General features: G+C 49.5%; 1 protein-coding gene across 1 annotated transcript in view; it reads right to left on the bottom strand.

The window, feature by feature from the left end:
- Positions 1 to 20,959, bottom strand: part of LOC147125125 (rho GTPase-activating protein 6-like) — a 341,140-nt gene extending 320,181 nt beyond the window's left edge. Inside the window, exon 1 of the mRNA XM_085997712.1 lies at positions 20,813 to 20,959. Coding sequence (XP_085853838.1) covers positions 20,813 to 20,826 — 14 coding nt within the window. The 5' untranslated portion in view covers positions 20,827 to 20,959. The remainder of the gene's footprint in view (positions 1 to 20,812) is intronic.
- Between the last annotated feature and the right edge of the window lie 249 nt (positions 20,960 to 21,208).

Genomic DNA, 21,208 nt, shown 5'->3' on the forward strand with positions numbered 1-21,208 from the left:
GCTGCACTCCCTCTATGGCAAGAACATCCTTCCTCAGATAAGGCGACCAAAACTGCACACAATACTCAAGGTGTAGTCTCACCAAGGCCCTGTACAACTGCAGCAAGACATCCTTGTTCTTTTACTCGAACCCTCTTGCTATGAAGGCCAACATACCATTTGCCTTCTTAACCGCCTGCTGCACCTGCATGCTTACCTTCAGCGACTGGTGCACAAGGACACCCAGGTCTCGTTGCACTTCCCATTCTCCCAATCTATTGCCGTTCAGATAATAATCTGCCTTCCTGTTTTTGCCACCAAAGTGGATAACCTCACATTTATCCACATTATACTGCATCTGCCATGCTTCTGCCCAATCACCCAACCTGTCCAAATCATACTGGAGTTTCTCAGCATCCTCCTCACAGCACATACGCCCACCCAGCTTTGTGTCATCTGCAAACTTGGAGATATTACATCAGTTCCCTTGTCTAGATCATTTATATATATTGTGAATATCTGGGGTCCTAAGACCGATCCTTGCGGTACCCCACTAGTCACTGCCTGCCACTTGGAAAAAGAGCCGTTTATTCCAACTCTTTGCTTCCTGTCTGCCAACCAGTTCTTTATCCAAGTCAGTACCTTGCCACCAATCCCATGTGCCTTAACTTTACACGCTAATCTCTTATGCGGGACCTTATCGAAAGCCTTCTGAAAGTCCAAATACACCACATCCACTGGTTCTCCCTTATCTATTCTACCAGTTACATCCTCAAAAAATTCCAGTAGATTAGTCAAGCATGATTTATCTACCCAAATTTCGATTGCGATAATGCCAAGATCAATGGAAAGGAGGGTGAGGAATTTCTGAAATGTGTTCAAGAGAATTTCCTTGACCAGTATGTTCTTGGCCCAACTAGGAAGGAGGCATTGCTGGATCTGGTGCTGGGGAATGAGGTGGGCCAGGTCGACCAAGTGTCTGTGGGAGAACACTTGGGTACGAGTGATCATCGTATCATAAGATTTAGATTAGCCATGAAGAGGAGCAAGAACAATCTAGAGTGGAACTTCTAAACTGGAATAGGGCTAACTTCAATGGGATGCGAAAGGATCTAGCCAGGGTAAAATAGAACCAAAGACTGACAGGAAAAACTGTAATGGAACAATGGGTGATCTTTAAGGAGATGTTCCAAGTACAGGCTAGGTACATTCCAACAAGAGGGAAGGGTAAGGGAACCAAAGCAAGGGCTCTTTGGGTGATGAGGGAGATAGAGAAGATGATGAAACAGTGGGCATGGACTACTTCATTATCTGAGGAATTGCAAATGGAGCTGTACAATCTGCAATCATCAGCGAACAACCCCAATTCTGGTGTTATGATACAGGGATGGTCATTGATGAAACAGCTGAAATAGTTGGGCCTAGGACATTGCCCTGAGGAGCTCCTGCATCGATGTCCTAGGGCTGAGATGAGTGGCCTCAGACATCCACAATCATCTTTCTTTGTACCAGTTATGACTCCAGCCACTGAACAGTTTTCCCCTGATTCTCAATGACTTCAGTTTTACTAGGGCTCCTTGTTGCCACACTTAGTCTAATGTTACATTGATGTCATGGGCAGTCACTCTCATCTCACCTCTGGAATTCAGCTCTTGTGTCCATGTGGAATGAGGTCTGGAGCAGAGTGGTCCTGGCAGAACCCAAACTGAGCATTGATGAGCAGGTTATTGGTCAGTAAGTGCCATGTGATAGCACTGTTGATGACTCCTTCCGTCATTTCACTGATGATTGGGAGTAGGCTGATGGGGTGGTAATTGCTCGCATTTTGTCCTGCTTTTTGTGAACAGGACATATATGGTCAATTTTCCATATTGGTGGGTAGATGCCAGTATTGTAGCTGTACCAGAACAGCTTGACTAGGGAAATGGCTAGTTATGGAGCACAAGTCTTTAGCATTAAAGCTGGGATGCTGTTGGGGCCCATAGCCTTTGTTGTGTCCAGTGCACTCAGCCATTTCTTGATGTCACGTGGAGTGACTTGAATTGGCTGAAGACTGGCATCTGTGATGGTGAGTACCATAGGAGGAGGTCAAGAAGGATCATCCACTTGGTACTTCTGGTTGAAGGTGGTTGCAAATGCTTCAGCTACATCATTTCCCTCGCACACAGGGCTCTGTCACTGTTGAGGATGTGGATGTTCATGGAGCCTCCTCCTCCTGTTAGTTGCTTAATTGTCCACCACTGTTCATGCCTGGATGTGGCAGGGTTGCAGACCTTTGACATGATCCATTGGTTGTGTGATCGTTTTGTTCTGTTGATAGCATGCTGCTTTTGCTGTTTAACATACATGTAGTCCTGTGTTGTGGCTTCACCGGATTGGCATCTCATTTTAAGGTATGCCTAGTGCTGCTCTCAGCATGCTCTTCTACATTCCTCGTTGAACCAGTGTTGGTCACCTAGCTTGGTGATAATGTAGGAGTGAGGGGTATGCTGGGCCATGAGGTTATAGATTGGTGGTATACAAGTCTACTGCTGATGATGGCCCACCGAGCCTCATTGATGGCCAGTTTTAAGCTGCTAGATCTGTTCTTAATCAGTCCCACTTAGCATGGTGGTAGTGCCACATGACATGATGGAGGGTGTCCTCAGTGTGAAAATGAGACTTGGTCTCCACAAAGACTAAGTGGTGGTCATTCTTACCAATGCTGTCGTGGACAGATGCATCTCCCCACCTGCCACAAGCCCAGTCAGGCAGCTATGTCTTTAAAGTCTCGGCCAGCTCAATCAGTGGTGGTACTATAGAGCTACTCTTCATGATGAATATTGAAATCCCCCACCCAGAGTATGTTGTGAACTCTTGCTACCCTTAGTGCTTCCTCCAAGTGGTGGAGGAGTATTGATTCAGCAGCTGAGGGAGGGCGGTAGGTGGTAATCAACAAGAAGTTTCCTTACCCATGTTTGACCTGAAGCCATGAGACTTCATGGAGTCTGGAATCAATTATTCACTCATCTGGGTCTTTCTTATTGAGTTTTGGTAGCCATTTGTCCATCTGCAACATTGTTCAGTCTTCCTCAGGGAGTTCTAACTTGTAATATGCTTTTAAAAGCCTATCCCAGGCAGTGGGAACTGTGCCAAGTCATTGTATTAGAATTCCAATAAGCCACAATGCACCAGCCTCCTCCTCACATTCAGCAGCTAAGACATCATCTCCTGATCCTGTAACTCGCTCCCTGGCTTTTTCTGAGCGGTACAAATTCTATAAACCCAGCATATGTGAACTGCTCGGTTTCTTCCCGGACCCTCTGGTCACAGATCACTCTGCCTCTTCTCGGCACTCTGTATCTGCATTTCTCTGGCAGCAAACTGCTCTGCCTCCTTGCAGCAGCCATAGACAGCTTTATGTCTGCTTCCACTGACTGCATTCATCATTTTGCTTCCAAAAGCTGTGCTGTGTCCTGACCTCTCCGCTCCAAAGCACTCCCCTTTATTCTTTTTCCTCCCGTGTCTCTGGCTTGCCCTGGCCCCCAAATCCTCCCAGATCCCAGCCCCCCTTGAAACTCTCCTGGCAACTTCTAAAGGGTTTCCATTCCAAGACTCCAACCCACTCTCGCCTGCTGACACCAGGTAGGCAGCTAGATCAAGTGCCAGAGCCATCTTGCAGGGGTCTTGTTATATCCGTGTATCTTAATGTTGTGTCCTTCAATAATCAGACAAAGACTGCAGGGAACGATCAACAGGTGTTTACTGAATGAGGGTTCAAACTGCAACTGACTGTACAGATCACTACTCAGGGTTTATATACAGGTGTGGTCACTGCCGGTACTACAGGATACAGGAGCTGTAAAAAGTAGTTCTCCCCCTTAAAGGTACATACATTACAGGTCTCATGATTGGAAAGGAGTGGTGAGTCCACGGCAGGGAGACCTAAGCTTTCCATGTTGGGTCTGGAGGAACACTCACCATTGTGCCAAATTGACAACTCGAAGACTTGAAACACCTGTTCCATTAACTACAGAGTTGAGTTCATTCAGCAGGGACAGGGTTAATAGAACACTGGCGCACTGAACAGGTAGTGGATGTTACATGTAAACTAATTAATTTAGAAAGTAGGCAAAGCTAAAAGCAATTACAAGACTGTGATTGGCAGTGTTAACCTTTAACAAATTGAGGGCTAGATTTTCAGTATAGACAGTTTTGGGGCGCTAACCTTAGCGCCCGCCCGAAGTTAGCGCCCGCCCCAAAGTAGCGCCCCGTTGCCGGAAATTCAGTGGCTTCGCCCTAAGAGAGTGGTGGAGCGCTAAAAGAGGCGTTCCACTCCTACCTTTAGGCGCTAAGCCGGCGGTCCAAAGGGATAGCGCCCAGGCGGGGCGCAGCGCGGGTGCGGTCATTTTTGCACTGACAGCAGACCCCGTGGTGCCGACCAGCTGTTAAAGGGGGAAGGGACGAATTGGTCTGCTGCCACGCCCTGCACACTGCAGCCTTGCAAAGAGGCCTCAACACTGCTGCTCAGCCCCAGGGAGTCATGGCAACGCCAGAGAAGGCCCGTCAGCGTGCCCTGCGCTTCTCAGAGGGTGATCTGGACATAATGGTCACAGCTCTGGAGGTGAGGCGCAAGATCTTGTTTCCAGAGAGTGGGAGGAATCCAACCCACCATGACTACACCAAAGCCTGGAAGCAGATCGCCCAGAGGGTGACGTTCACCGGCGAGGCCCCCAGGACCCACAAACAATGTCGTAAAAAATACAACGATCTGACCAGGATTGTGAAGGTGAGTAGCCTTTCCACTCTCCTCCTCATTCTTGCATGTACACCTGACATGATGGGCAAAGGGAGCTGAAAGTCCTATTGGCCAGCCCTCAGCCAGCAGCATTGGGACAGTCATGAGCATCAAATGGCCATTCGGCACTCTACACTTTGGCCAAGCTATTCCACCATGGGAGGCAGTGCACAGTACATCAGGGCTTCACTCTGTCCAAGCTATTCCACCATGGGAGGCAGTGCACACTACATCAGGGCTTCACTCTGTCCAAGCTATTCCACCATGGGAGGCAGTGCACAGTACATCAGGGCTTCACTCTGTCCAAGCTATTCCACCATGGGAGGCAGTGCACAGTACATCAGGGCTTCACTCTGTCCAAGCTATTCCACCATGGGAAGCAGTGCACACTACATCAGGGCTTCACTCTGTCCAAGCTATTCCACCATGGGAGGCAGTGCACACTACATCAGGGCTTCACTCTGTCCAAGCTATTCCACCATGGGAGGCAGTGCACTCTACATCAGGGCTTCACTCTGTCCAAGCTATTCCACCATGGGAGGCAGTGCACACTACATCAGGGCTTCACTCTGTCCAAGCTATTCCACCATGGGAGGCAGTGCACACTACATCAGGGCTTCACTCTGTCCAAGCTATTCCACCATGGGAGGCAGTGCACACTACATCAGGGCTTCACTCTGTCCAAGCTATTCCACCATGGGAGGCAGTGCACTCTACATCAGGGCTTCACTCTGTCCAAGCTATTCCACCATGGGAGGCAGTGCACACTACATCAGGGCTTCACTACGCACTTACAGCCCGTCCTTTCTCTTGCAGGCTAAAGTAGCGTTTAATCGCCAGGCCCGTGCCAGGGGTGGCCGCGCCAAGCTGCAGAAGCTCACTCGGCTGGAGGAGCGCGTGTGTGTGCTCATGGGAGCCCGTGTGATTGTCCCCACAGCGTGTGGTGTATCCGACCCTCCACTGCCCGGCAATGGTAAGGGCCTCGCCTTTTGGCCCTCTCGCGTCGCACTGGCCCATCCGAGCTACCTCCTTTGCCACTGTCCCACCAATGCGCTGAATCCCACCAGTCCTAACTCCCTCGCTGACGCCGTCTCCTCACTCTGAAGCTACTCTTGTGCATTCCTGCTTTCAGCTGGTGACGACCAGGACCCTGAAGCTGCCAGTGACAGCACCTCCGACCAGGAGGAGGAGGAGGAGCAAGCCGGACCTTCGGGGGAACAGTCACGTCCTGCAGGAGAGGAGGAAATGCTTGACACCTCCTCACTGGACGGGTGCCTGGAGGAACTGTTGCAGGGCAATGCAGCTTCTGGGACCAGTGGCGTCCAGCCACCCAGGAGCCGTGCGCGTGGCCCGCGGCCTTCCCCCCAAAGGGGGGAAGGATCAGAGGGGAGTGCTGCTGCTCGGTACACTCGCCGTCACCAATGCGGCAAGGGTCCCCTAGTTCGGCCCCCTCCTCCCCAGCGGGAGAGTCGCGACTCCAGTCCGGACACCTTCACTTCGGAGGAGGTGCGGAAGCTGGATAAGATGGCCGACGACTCGGACCGGCGACACACGGAGCTCATGAGCGTGGTGGGGCGCATGCCTGAGGCCATCGAGTCGCTGGCGACCAGTGTGCGCGAGTTCGGGGTAGCAACTGCCGCGAGTGGCCGCATGCTGACTGATACCGTCAAGACTCTGGCGGATGTGATGCGCGCACACACCAGGACCACAGGGGCACTCACTGCTGCCACACGCGCTGTCTCAGGCAGGCATCGCCAGGGCAGCCGCCGCGCTGGACCATCCCAGCAAGCCGCCCGTCGGCTGATTGCTGCGGATCCTGCAGTGCGGGCCCGGCCGAGTGCCACCGCGCCACAGCACCAGCCAGCGCATCCCAGATGCCAGCTGGCCCACATTGCGCCATCCGTCGCCGCCATTCTCCCTCTGGGGCGTCAAGGGCAAGCGGCTGCAGCTGATGGTGGCCAGGCTCAGGTGCGCCACTCAGCAGACGGCCCCTCGAGGCCCAAACGCCGTGTAGGCCGCCCCCCAGCGGCATCTGGCGGAAGGGCATCTGAGCCTCAGGCGCCTTCCCCCAGCCTCGCAGCAGCCACTGGGTGTGGTAAACCACTGTATTGTATATTGCCACCTCTGGGTGGCGCTGTGTATGGAGGCATGCCTCAGCTGACTCCACCCACCACTGTGTGGGTTTCGTTCAGACTTGTTCAGTCACTCACGAAGAAGCATGGTCTCTTCTTAGCTAATAAAAGCCTTATTCATCTCTTCTTTCGACTCATCATCTCTTCTTCGACTCATCACCTTTTATGAAGTAATTGATAAGCGTATCAATTTTATTAGCTAAAAGTTAAATGGCGACACCTGAGGAGCAACAACAGCAACGGATACAGCAGACATTGCTGAGAGCCCTCAGACCACCACGCCTGGACCTCGACCCTCAAGATGTGGGTGCATCAGCCAAGTTTGAACACTGGCTGAGCTGCTTTGAATCCTTCCTCGCAATCTCACAGGTTACAGAGGAGGATCACAAACTGAAAATTTTGACCGCCCAGGTGAGCCATCAAGTATATATGCTAATCCGGGACTCTAATACGTACGTGGCGGCCCTCGAGCTACTAAAAGGGCAATATACGCGCCCAGTGAACACAATTTACGCCCGACACCTCTTGGGATCCCGCAGGCAGCAACCGGGAGAATCGGTAGGGGCATTTGCACGGGCGCTACTGGCACTCTGCAGAGACTGCGATTGTAAAGCGGTAACGGCTGTGGAGCACGCGCAGGGACTCGCCTGTGATGCCTTCGTCAGGGGCCTCCAGTCAGACCACACCCGGCAGAGACTGCTAGAAAGCAAGGAACCCGACCTGAAGACGGCCATTGCCCTTGCGCTCTCGTTAGAGGAGGCCCACCGAAACCTCGAGGCATACCCCCGTAACGGCGCCGAGACATGGCAATCGAAACCCTGGGACACGGGACCGCCGCCCCCGGCACCAACCGCTGCAGCGACCCAACCGAGACAGCAGCCTCCGGTAAGAACTGCTTCGATGCCCAGTAACCAGGCCCAAAAATGCTATTTCTGTGGCCAGTTAAAACATCCCAGAGCGCACTGCCCAGCTAAGACAGCTACCTGCTCGGGCTGCGGGAAGAAAGGCCATTACGCTAACGCCTGCAAGGGGAAGCCAGCCAGCAGCGCAGCGTGCGGGCCGTGGGAGCAGCCATCTTATCCGCCATTTTGTGTACCCCCGGCCGCATGGCATCCGCCGCCATCGTATCCAACGCACTCAACCGCCATTTCGTCACCGGAACCGACCACCGTCTCGGCGGATGACTATAGTGACTCACTAAGCCACATACTGGCCTCCGTGACGCTGGATCAAGGCCACCCTCACCATCTATCCAGCTCCATGATGGATATCGCGGTAAACGGCCGCGCCACCAGTTGCCTGATCGACAGCGGGAGCACAGAGAGTTTCGTCCACCCCGACACGGTACGTAGCCACTCCCTCACGATTCTGCCAACGCACCATCGCATTTCTATGGCGTCCAAGTCCCAGTCAATGGACATCAGCGGCTACTGTGTGGTGACCCTGTCAGTAGGGGGCACTGAATATCAAAAATTTAAACTGCTAGTCCTGCCCCGTCTTTGCGCTGCCGTCCTGCTAGGGTTGGATTTTCAGTGCCACCTTAAGAGTGTCACACTAGCATACGGTGGACCCCTCCCCCCACTCACAGTCTGCAACCAACAACTTTTAAATCGCCCGCTGCAAACCACCTGCAGCCTTTCCACATTAAAAGTCCCCCCCCCTCCCCTGTTCGCTAACCTCACCCGCGACTGTAAACCCATCGCTACCAAAAGCAGGCGGTACAGTGCCGGGGACAGAGCTTTTATCAGCTCTGAGGTGGAGCGGCTCTTGAAGGAGGGCATTATCGAAGGTAGCACTAGCCCCTGGCGAGCCCAGGTTGTAGTCGTTAAAACCACTGCAAAACGCCGCATGGTAATCGACTACAGCCAAACCATAAACCGGTACACCCAGCTGGACGCGTACCCCCTCCCTCGCATATCTGATATGGTCAATCAGATTGCGCAATACAAAGTATTCTCCACCATCGACCTTAAGTCAGCGTACCACCAGCTGCCCATCCGCCATGAGGACCGCCAGTATACTGCCTTCGAGGCAAACGGCCGCCTCTACCACTTCCTTAGGGTCCCCTTCGGCGTCACCAACGGGGTTTCGGTCTTCCAAAGGGAGATGGACCGAATGGTTGACCAGAACGCGCTGCGGGCAACCTTCCCCTATTTGGATAACGTCACCATCTGCGGCCACGACCAGCAGGACCACGACGTTAATCTAGCAAATTTCCTCCGTACGGCCCAACGGCTGAACCTAACGTACAATAAGGAAAAATGTATGTTTCACACCAAGCGCCTGGCCATCCTCGGCTGCGTGGTGGAGAACGGAGTCATCGGGCCCGACCCCGACAGAATGCGCCCCCTAATGGAGCTACCCCTTCCCCACTGCCAAAAAGCACTGAAGAGATGCCTGGGGTTTTTCTCCTACTACGCCCAGTGGGTGCCCCTCTATGCAGACAAAGCCAGGCCCCTCATCAAAGCCACCTCCTTCCCCCTGACACCAGAGGCGTGTGCAGCCTTCACTCTTATCAAGAACGATATCGCGAAGGCCGCAATGCACGCGGTGGATGAGTCCATCCCCTTCCAAGTGGAGAGCGATGCCTCCGACTTCGCCCTAGCCGCGACCCTTAACCAGGCGGGCAGACCCGTGGCCTTTTTCTCAAGGACCCTCCAGGGCCCCGAGACGAGACACTCCTCCGTCGAAAAGGAGGCCCAGGCTATTGTAGAAGCGGTGCGTCACTGGAGGCATTACCTGGCCGGGAAATGATTTACCCTGCTCACTGACCAGCGTTCAGTAGCTTTTATGTTTAATAATAAGCAGAGGGGTAAAATCAAGAACGACAAGATCTTGAGGTGGAGAATCGAACTCTCCACCTACAATTATGATATCTTGTATCGGCCAGGGAAACTCAATGAGCCCCCAGATGCCCTATCACGTGGTACATGCGCCAACGCGCAGAGTGATAGGCTGCAGTCCCTCCACAATGACCTCTGCCACCCGGGGGTCACCAGGTTTTTCCATTTTATCAAATCCCGTAACCTGCCCTACTCCATCGAGGAGGTCAGGACCATGACCAAGAGCTGCCAAATCTGCGCCGAGTGCAAACCGCACTTCTATAGGCCGGACAGAGCAAGCCTGATCAAGGCCACCCGCCCCTTCGAACGCCTGAGCGTCGATTTTAAAGGGCCCCTCCCCTCCGCTGACCGCAATGTGTACTTCCTCAACATAGTTGATGAGTACTCCCGTTTCCCCTTTGCCATCCCTTGCCCAGACATGACCAGTACCACGGTCATCAAGTGTCTGAATGACATCTTTGCTCTGTTCGGGTTCCCCAGCTATATACATAGCGACAGGGGCTCATCGTTCATGAGCGACGAACTTCGGCAGTACCTGCTAACAAGAGGTATCGCCACGAGCAGGACCACCAGTTACAACCCCCGGGGGAACGGCCAGGTGGAAAGGGAGAACGCGACGGTTTGGAAGGCAGTCCTCTTAGCACTAAAATCTAAGGGCCTTCCGACCTCCCGCTGGCAGGAGGTCCTCCCTGCAGCGCTTCACTCCATTCGGTCACTGCTTTGTACTGCCACTAATGCGACCCCTCATGAGAAAATGTTCGTTTTCCCCCGGAAGTCTACATCGGGAACCTCGCTACCGGCATGGTTGACTTCTCCTGGGCCCGTCCTACTGCGGAGGCACGTGAGGACGCATAAAACGGACCCCCTGGTCGAGCGGGTGCACCTCCTACACGCCAACCCCCAGTATGCCTGGGTGACATACCCAGACGGGCGGGAGGACACGGTCTCCATACGAGATCTCGCACCCTCGGGTACCCCTGAATTACCACCGTTATCCCCCTTACCACCGTTATCCCCCTTACCACTGTTATCCCCCACCACCCCTCCCAACCCAACCCCTGCAGACGGCATGCCAAAGCCCCAGGAATCTTCGCCAACCACCCAGACACCAGACCCGACGTCGGATGCTGCAACACCACCGCCGCCACCACGACGATCAGGACGTCAGACAAGGCCTCCTGATAGACTTAACTTGTAGTACCCTTCACCCCGCCGGACTTCACATTAAACAAGGGGTGAATGTGGTAAACCACTGTATTGTATATTGCCACCTCTGGGTGGCGCTGTGTATGGAGGCATGCCTCAGCTGACTCCACCCACCACTGTGTGGGTTTCGTTCAGACTTGTTCAGTCACTCACGAAGAAGCATGGTCTCTTCTTAGCTAATAAAAGCCTTATTCATCTCTTCTTTCGACTCATCATCTCTTCTTCGACTCATCACCTTTTATGAAGTAATTGATAAGCGTATCAATGGGCAGAGCTTGCGAAGGAGCAGCAGGCCGGGCAGGGGAGGCAAAAGGCTGGCCAAGGTCTCGCCCTCGCGGGCCACTCAGTAGAGGGTGTGGGCAGCTTTCCTTTAATATGGCGGTGGCCATCTTTATTTTGCCCATGGCTGTGCTTTTGGAGGGCTTATTATTTGCGTTAGGCCGACGTTGAGGCCCGGTTTGAAGAAAGGTGGAGTGACTCCTCCCCAGTTTGTGGGAGTGAGTCGTTTGTTGGGCTTTTTGTGGGGCCCGTTTATTGTTTTTGGGGATTCATGTGGGAAGGGCTTTTCATTTTTGTGCAATAAAAAATTATCTTTATTCATGCAGTCTCCATGGTTGTTCTTCTTAGTGTTTGTTGGCTTCGCCGGCTGAGGGCTTGCGGAGCGGCTGCATTCATCTTCCCTCATGGCCCCTGGCCATTCCCTGACAGGGGGCTTAGAAGTACCGTGTAATAAGGTGGCGTCGTGCGGCCCTTGGCCCTGGTCGCTCCCTCCTGGGAACGTACTCCTGCTCCTCCTCCTCCTCCTCCTCCTCATGCTCCTCCTGCTCCTCCTCCTGAGGTGCTGGTCCAACGTCAGGTGGCAGTGCCTGAGTCCTGCGGATAGCCAGGTTGTGTAGCATGCAGCAAACCACCACAAATTGGGAGACCCGGTCCGGCGAATACTGGAGAGCTCCTCCGGAGCGATCAAGGCAGCGGAACCGCTGCTTGAGGACCCCAATAGTTAGCTCGATGATGTTGCGGGTGGTTTGATGGCTCTCGTTGTAGGCCTCTTCAGCAGCGGTCCTGGGCGCGCGGAGCGGGGTCATGAGCCAGGTGCACAAAGGATAGCCTTTGTCCCCGATGAGCCATCCTCTTGGGGGAGGCTGTGCCTGGAACATGTCATGCACAGTACTCTGCCGCAGGATAAAGGCATCGTGGCTGCTGCCTGGGAAGCTGGCATTGACTGCCATGATGCGCTGCTTGTGGTCACATACCAGCTGCACATTCAGAGAATGGTAGCCCTTCCTGTTGCGATACTGCTCGCCATGCTCCAGAGGGGCCCGCAAAGCCACATGCGTACAGTCAATGGCGCCCTGCACCAAGGGGAATTCCCCGAGTCTGGCAAATCCCAATGCGCGCTGATGCTGGCTCTCGAGGGCCATGGGGAAGGAGATGAATTGGCTTCTCCTTCTGAACAGTGCTTCGGTCACGTGGCGGATGCAGCGATGCGCGCCATACTGGGAGATGTTTGCTATGTCCCCAGCAGCGTATTGGAAGGAGCCGGTGGCATAGAAGTTCAATGCCACCGTCACCTTCACTTCCACCGACAGAGACGTCCTGCACCTGAGCTTTGGCCGCAGATCTCGGCGAAGCAGGTGGCAGATCTCTGCAATCACCTCCTTTCGGAATCGGAGCCTTCTAACACATCGCGCGGCACTCATGTTTAGGTAGGAGCGCTGCTGGCGGTATAGCCTGACTGGGTAAGGCCTACGTGGCCGATGCCTGTAGCCCCCTCTGCCTCTAGCCAGGGCTGCCCCTCTCACAATGCGTCTGCGAGCCCTACGGACATGGCGCTGCAGCTGCGCGTTGGCACCCCATGCAGCCCCCATCAAATCCTGGCAAACAGTCTAATTTCCAAATGGCCACTTGCAGCGCTATGGCCTGAGTCCAAAAATACCTGGCTCTTGCTGCTTGAAACCAGATAGCTATCCTCCTTGTTGTGTCTCCAGAAATGCGTTGCACAAGACTGTTTTCTGAAAAAAGGCTGGCCTTTATACTGGAGAGGACGTTCCCTTTAATTAGCGCCCCCCGGGGCCCGCGCTGGTTGTGTTGCGTTCCTTTTTCCAAACGCTCCGGCCGCCCGCCGCACAATGGGGCGGTCCGACTGAAGTTTGCAATCGGGGCGGCCAAAGGGCGTTGCACGAGGATGTGACATCATTTTCTGCGCGCGCATCCGGGCGGGCGCTAAACTTTGCGCCGGCGCTAACGGGCAACTTAATTTGGGGCGGGGCGCAAACTGCGCTGCGCCCGGGCGCTACATGCATAGCGCCCGGAAATCACTTCTCTTAAGGCGCTAACTGCTGGCGCAAGCGACTGAAAATCTAGCCCGATGTTTTTTACATCAGTTAATAGCATGAAGCATTATATAAAAGCATCTAAACCAGGACTATACTGAAGCTAGGAACCAGCTGTTCTATAATAACCACTTAAATAGCTTTGGTTTATATGATGCTTTTTATGCCAGTGGGTGACATCTTTTGACAGTATAAAAGCACTGTCTCTCACACTGCATTACGTGTGATGTTACAAATAGATCAGCATACGTCCCACCATCCTTTACACATACCACTGCCTGACAAGTTGATTAAATGACTAACAAATGCCATCTCGGTTACATTTCTGATTTTTCATGCTAAATATTTTCCTTAGGTTCAGCATCACTATCCAGTCCTGTAAGTGGACCTTGCATCTGCTGTGAACCAGAGGATGCCTTTACCTGCCCAATATCTAGTTATATGTAGCAGGACCCAGGAATCAAACAGAGAACCCTTGTTACTGTATTCCAGGCTACAGGAATACATCATGCGCCATTACATGATCTCCTCAATTTTGGAAAATGGAATAATAACTGCTCTACTGATTTATCAGTCAGGCTATCAAAGTATCGTAGAATCAGAGAATGATACAGCACAGAAGGAGGCAATTTGGCCCATTGTTCCTGTACCGGCTCTTTGTAAGAGCTATCCAATTGGTCCCACTCCCCTGCTCTTTTTCCATAACGTAGCATTTTCTTCCTTTTTTAAATATTTATCCAATTCCCTTTTGAAAGTTATTATTGAATCTACTTCCACCACCCTTTCAGGCCGTGCATTCCAGATCATAACAATTTTGCTGCATATTTTTTTTCCTCATGTCACCTCTGGCTCTTCTACCAATGACCTTAAATCTTTGTCGTTTGGTTATTGACATATCTGTCACTGGAAACAATTTCTCTTTATTTGCTCCATCAAAACCATTCATGATTTTGAACACCTCTATCAAATCTTCCCTTAACCTTCTCTGCTCTAAGGAGAACAATTCCAGTTTCTCTTGTCTCTCCATGTAACTGAAGTCCCTCATCCCTGGTACCATTCTAGTAAATCTCCTCTGCACCATCTCTAAAGACTTGACAACTTTCCTAAAGTGTGGTGCCCAGAATTGAACACAATACTCCAGCTGGAGCCTAGCCAGTGTTTTATAAAGGTTCAGCATAACTTCCTTGCTTTTGTACTCTATGGGCAGGATTTTCATTGGGCCGTGGAGGCGGGATTGGAGGCGTGTGAGGGGTTAAAATCTCGAAATCGGGGGGCACGAATCCATCCCACCCCCAACCCGCCTCCATGCCAGTTTCAAAGGAGGCGGATACCCGACCTGTGCTGGGAGCCGCCTCCCCGAGGCGGGAAGGGGATTAGTGTCAATTAACTTCCTGTTAACAGGTAGTTAACAGGCAGTTTTTAGCCTAATCCCTATTTTTATTGTTGAAGTGTGGGATTCCCGACGGCTCCAAACCACGCCAAGTTAGCGAGGCGGACCGTCAGGCTGAAGGGCTTGGAGGGTTCGAGATGTCCGGTGTTCAGGTGAGTGATGGGTGCATGAGTGCAGAGGTTAAGTGCGTTTGGTGTGTGTAAAGTGTTTAAAGAAGTTTTACTTATATTTACTTACCTTTACATCCTTTGTTCCTTCCTTCAGGTCTCAGGAGTCCCTCATCTCACCGGCACAGAAAGCAGAATGGCCGCAAGCAGTCAAAAGTTGCAGCATTCAGCTTTCTGTTCTGGAGAGATCTCTAAATCATCCTGAGAGGAAGGAATTAACTTGGAATACAGATTGTCAGTGTTTGACAGCTTCAAAGAGCTGTCAAACGCTGATATTTCATCTGTCAAAAGCTTTAGACAGATGAAATGTCAATCTGTGACGTCACCTGTTGCCGGGCGGCCCTTAATTGGCCTGCTGAGCCCGCCTCCTCAATGAAAATCCAGCCCTATGCCTCTATTTATAAAGCCAAGGATCCCATATGACTGTTTAACCTGTCCTGCCACCTTCAAAGACTCGTATACATACGCCCCCAGGTCTCTCTGTTGTTAGAAATTAGGGGTACCTAAAAAGTATATGGTTATGCGAATGAAATTGTGATGTGAATAATATTGCATTTAAATGATTGTATTAGAGCTCAAGACAAGTAAGGGGTTAATGTATAAGTTGTGTTTTACTGGAACTGCTTAAGTTTTGTTTTCCTGGAAACTTGTATTAGAGCTTGAGATTCTGGGCTAGATTTTCAGTATAGACAGTTTTGGGGCGCTAACCTTAGCGCCCGCCCGAAGTTAGCGCCCGCCCCAAAGTAGCGCCCCGTTGCCGGAAATTCAGTGGCTTCGCCCTAAGAGGTTGGTGGAGCGCTAAAAGAGGCGTTCCACTACTATCTTTAGGCGCTAAGCCGGCGGTGCAGAGCGCAGCGCCTGAGCTCGGGCGCAGCGCACGGCAGACACTCTGGTGCCAGTGAGCTCTTAAAGGGGAAGGGTGCATGTGTTTTTTGAGGAGGAGGAGGAGGAGGAGGAGGATGAGGAGGAGGAGGAGGAGGAGGAGGAGGAGGAGGAAGAAAATACACCGTTCACAACAACACACTGGATCCTTCCACACAACACATGCAGACTGCCATTTATAGTGCAGGAGGAGTGCCCTTTAATTTGCGCTCTCCAGGGTGTGTTGCGTTCCATTTTACAAACGCTCTGGACGCCAGCCGCAGAATGGGGCGGTCCGACTGAAGTTTGGATTCGGGGCGGCCAAAGGGCGTTGCACGAGGATGTGACGTCATTTTCTGCGCGCGCATCCGGGCGGCCGCTAAACTTTGCGCCGGCGCTAACGGGCAACTTAATTTGGGGCGGGGCGCAAACTGCGCTGCGCCCGGGCGCTACACGAATAGCGCCCGAAAATCACTTCTCTTAAGGCGCTAACTGCTGGCGCAAGCAACTGAAAATCTAGCCCAAAATGTCTTCAGACTAGTATTCAATTAGATGGATAGATGCTTAAAATTTGCTCATATTTTCAGTTCCCTGCAGATGTGATAACATTCTGCACCATGGCAGCCACATGTGACCTTGCTGTTTGTAAGTTGGGATTTTGACTTTGTTTAATGTATCTTTAATTTGGCCAAACTATGGCCCAACGCCTATGTTTCTAACATTATTGCAAATAACCATATTATAATGTTATGTTTTAGGATTTTGACTTTGTTTAACAAAATTGCTAGTTAAGATGCGTAAGTTAACCAGTTTGAGAGAATAGAATAGAGGATATCTTTGGGCGTTTAATGATTCATTTCATGGTACAATAGTCTGATAATGAATTGAGCACAGCTGGTTGCACAAACCACTCTGAACAAAGGGGCCTCTGACTGAAGGAGTCTGAGGGCCGAGTCTGGAATGTGGAGTTGCTGACTTCAGGCTGGGGAGGACAAGACAGGGTGAGATAAGAGACTATAGCTTTGGAAGGAAAGGGCCGAATGAGATAAGGGAAAAACAGTTCTCAGCATACTGAAAGGAATGGCTAAAAGAATCCCCCGACAGGTGGGAGGTAACATGAGGGTTGACCCTTTCTCCATGGCTTAAAACACTGGGCACCTTGTTTTAAGGGGAACCTCTATAGGTTAAAAGGTCTTGTCAATATTCTACGTCAGGTCCACCTCTAAAAAAAAGGGTATAAAAAGACCTGTAAAGACCCTAGCACAGATGGTGGAGTGAAGAGCTCTCAAGAGTGTCTAACACTCTTGGGTAGTTCAAGAAGAAAGAGGAAGAAGAAGAGCTGTTCATGCACGTCAGCCGTCTGTCCAATCTAGAACGGTACTTGCTACTTGTCACGGTCGTATGTTTTTGCTGTATAACTTGTGTGTTATATCTGTCTGTAACTCCGATTAAACACAGCATACCCATCATATTGGTTTGCACTCGATCCTGATTATTTGAAAGACCAGAGATACGTGAATCTCTACACTGTTCCTGCACCCTCTTTAAAATTGTACCATTTTGTTCATATTGTCTCTCCTCATTTTTCCTATCAAATTGAATCACTTCACCCTTCTCTGCATTAAATTTCATCTGTCATGTCTCTGTCCATTTCACCAGTCTGTCTATGTCCTCCTGAAGTTTGTTGCTAAGCTCCTCACCGTTTACTACATTTCTGAGTTTTGTGACATCTTCAAACTTTGAAATTACACCCTGTATACCCAAGTCCATGTCATTAATATATATCAAAAAGGGCAGTGGGCCCAACACCGACCCCTGGGGGACAGTACAGCACACTTCCCTCTATTCTGAAAAACAACCGTTCACCACTACTCTCTGTTTTCTGTCCCTTAGCCAATTTCATATCCACGCAGCCACTGCCCTTTCAATTTTGCTAACATGTCTATTATGTGGTACTTTATCAAACGCTTTTTGAAAGTCCAAATACACAACATCAACCACACTACCCTCATCAACTCTCTCCATTACTTCATCAAAGAATTAAATCAAGTTAGTAAATCACAATTTGCCTTTAACAAATCTGTGCTGGTTTTCATTTATTAACCCATATTTTTCCAAGTGCTAATTAATTTTGCCCTGGATTAATGTCTCTAAAAGTTTCAACACTACCGACATTATGCTGACTGGCCGAAAGTTGCTTGGTTTATCCCGCTCCCCTTTTTTGAATAGGGGTGTAACATTTGCAATGCTCCAGTCCTCTGGCACCACTCTGATACCTAAGGAGGATTGGAAGATTATGGCCAGAGCCTCTGCAATTTCCACCCTTACTCCTCTTAACAACCTAGGATGCATCCCATCTGGATCGGGTGACTTTTCTACTTTGAGCACTGCCAACCTTTTAAGTACCTCCTCTTTATCTATTTTTATCCTATCCAATTTCTCTACTACCTCCTCATTTACTGTGACAGTGTCAGCATCCTACTCTTTAGTGAAGACAGAAACCAAAGTACTCATTTAGTACCTCAGCCATGCCCTCTGCCTCCACAATAAGATCTGCTTTTTGTTCCCTCATCGGCCCCACCCTTCCCTTGACTACTCTTTTACTATTTAAACATTTATAAAAGACTTTTGGGCTCCCTTTTATGTTAGCCACTAATCTCGTCTCATACTCTCTTATTTCCTTTATCAGTTCTCCCCTATACTTTTTGTATTATAAAGAACTTTACTGAATATTAAACAGGTAAATGAAGAGTACTTGGTACAAACTACATACTTATATTAATAAAAAAATGTATTATTCTGCTTAATATGTCAAAACAACAAATATGATTCTCATCTACTAACACTCAACATAAAACTGACTCTTAAAATATGGTTCCTTTATGTAGCTGTCCTGGAGTTGCTGATTTCCACTATCACTGCTGGTTTCAGCCTGACTGCTGTCTTGGTACAAGGCAACCAAGATGTAGCACTGAAATGGTTTGAAGATAAACCAGAAGATTGTGTTTCTCGTAACTATATTAGATGGTCAGACATTCACAGGATTCAAAACAACAACTGAATGGAATGGCTTGACACTTTCCTGAGAAACTCATTTATCTGTTCCAAACACTTTGAATAATCTGTGATTCAAGCCTCTATCCAAGAACAATGGCAAACAACCCAAGAGTTTCCTGAGCTATGCATGTCAGCCAGACTGCATAATTTCTATCTGATAACTTGGAGTATAACAACAACTTGCATTTATATAGCACCTTTAACGTAGTAAAACGTCCCAAGGTGCTTCACAGAAGTATTATAAGGGTGATATAAGATAGGAGTATTATAAGATTATTATAACCCAGTGTGCACTGTAACTAGCAAGGAAGAAAATTCAATGAATACTCCATCATATGTGTATCATTTGTAGGAAGTATGAGTAAATTTAATTCACTCTGGACAATTTATTAGAATCCTCTTGTTTTTTTCTTGAATTACAATTTTTAAATCAAACTGAGCAATATTCATGCTGTAAAATTGACTTTTTGTAACCATTGTTAGCATTGCACACTTCCAAACCAAGTATAGCACAGATTAGATGCTGAGTAAATATCCTTTATATTATCCCAACAAACATTCCCAGGTCAAGTGCAGCAAGGATTAGATTCGGAGTAAAACTTACGTTAACCTGTCCTAAACACTCCCAGGTCAGATACACCACAGGTTAAATGTGAAGTTAAGGTCCCTCTAAACTATCCTATCAAACAGCCCTAATCAGGTACAGCAAGTAATATAATATAAGCAGCTATAGATATTCCTTTAACAATTGGTGCCTGATAATGTAGCATGATAATGACGTCGTTGGGACCTGACATGCATATGTAAAGAAGGGCTTTGCTGGCTTTGATCATCAGTAGAGCAGGTTAAAATCAGGTATGGTCAACTCCCAGAGGCTCCAGGGTGGGCAAGTAACCTGGGCGATTTTAACTTCCCACCCTCTCAGTTTCTGCCAGGCAGATAGGGTTAAAATCGCCCCCTAGTTTAAGAACATAAGAATATAAGAGATAGGAGCAGGAGTAGGCCATTTGGTCTTTCGAGTCTGACCGCCATTCATGGCTGATCTTCTACTCATCTCCACTTTCCTGCACTTTCCCCATATCCCTTGAGTCCCTTAATATTCAAAAATCTGTCAATCTCCGTCTTGAATATACTTAACGACTGAGCCTCCACAACCCTCTGGGGTAGAGAATTCCAAAGATTCACCACCCTCTGAGTGAAGAAATTTCTCCTCATCTCAGTCCGAAATGGCCGACCCCTCATTCTGAGACTGTGACCCCTGGTTCTAGACTCCCCAGCCAGGGGAAACATCCTCCCTGCATCTACCCTTTCAAGCCCTGTAAGAATTGTGTATGTTTCAATTAGATCACCTCTCATTCTTCTAAACTCTAGAGAATATAGGCCTAGTCTACTCAGTCTGTCCTCATAAGACAATCCCCCCATCCCAGGAACCAGTCTGGTGAACCTTCGTTGCACTCCCTCTATGGCTCCTTCCTTAGGTAAGGAGGCCAAAACTGTACACAATACTCCAGGTGTGGTCTCACCAGGGCCCTATATAATTGCAGTAAGATGTCTTTACTCTTATACTCAAATCCTCTTGTAATAAAGGCTAATATACCATTTGCTTTCCTAATTGCTTGCTGTACCTGTAAGTTAACTTTCAGTGATTTGTGTACAAGGACACACAGATCCCACTGAACACCAACATTTCCCAATCTCTCACCATTTAAAAAAACTCTTTTTCCTACCAAAGTGGATAACTTCACATTTCTCCACATTATATTCCATTTGTCATGTTCTTGCCCACTCACTTAGCCAGTTTGAACTTTGCAACATTTCAAAAGCTCTCTGGGACCATTTGAAAACCTTATGGAACTATTTGCATGGATTGGAAGTAAAACATTTTTTTTCTGTATAATTATATGAGATGGGCCAAGTTATCAGTTTCTTTCACTCCTCAGTTCTCTCACAACATACAGAAACTTGCCCCAGCTTGCCAGGTCCTCACCAGGTATAGCATTTTGCTACGAACTTGAAGAGCAGAAGCCTCAACTGCATTTAATAAGTAGGAATGTGAAGGATGCTTACCAGAACAGAGCCATAAATCTTCAATGATTTCAAAAGGAAAGTTGGAAGTGAAAGACTTAGGCACATCACGACACGAACCAAGTGTTCAGATAACTCTGGCTGAAAAAGCTTCAGCACATATAGGACTGCCAATATCCCTGGCTTTTAGCTATTTGTACGGAAGCAGGGGCGTGAACTTATTTGATGCAATGTTCCAGCTATTTGCATATCAACCTAACTTTCTTGGTCATTGTTCAAGACACAAAAAATGTGCTTTGTGTAAAAGCTGGCACAAAGTCTAAAAAATTGAGAGTGCTTCTATAGAATGTGTGATGGTAATTTGAGGCAGTTACTGGAAGCCTAAAATTTTTAATGCCTTTTTAATTGACCGCAAAGAGAAATCAGCCATATTAAATG

The sequence above is a fragment of the Somniosus microcephalus genome, chromosome 1 (genome assembly GCF_052327205.1).
Source record: "Somniosus microcephalus isolate GS21.2 chromosome 1, FLI_Smic_1.0, whole genome shotgun sequence".
Lineage (NCBI taxonomy): Eukaryota > Metazoa > Chordata > Chondrichthyes > Squaliformes > Somniosidae > Somniosus > Somniosus microcephalus.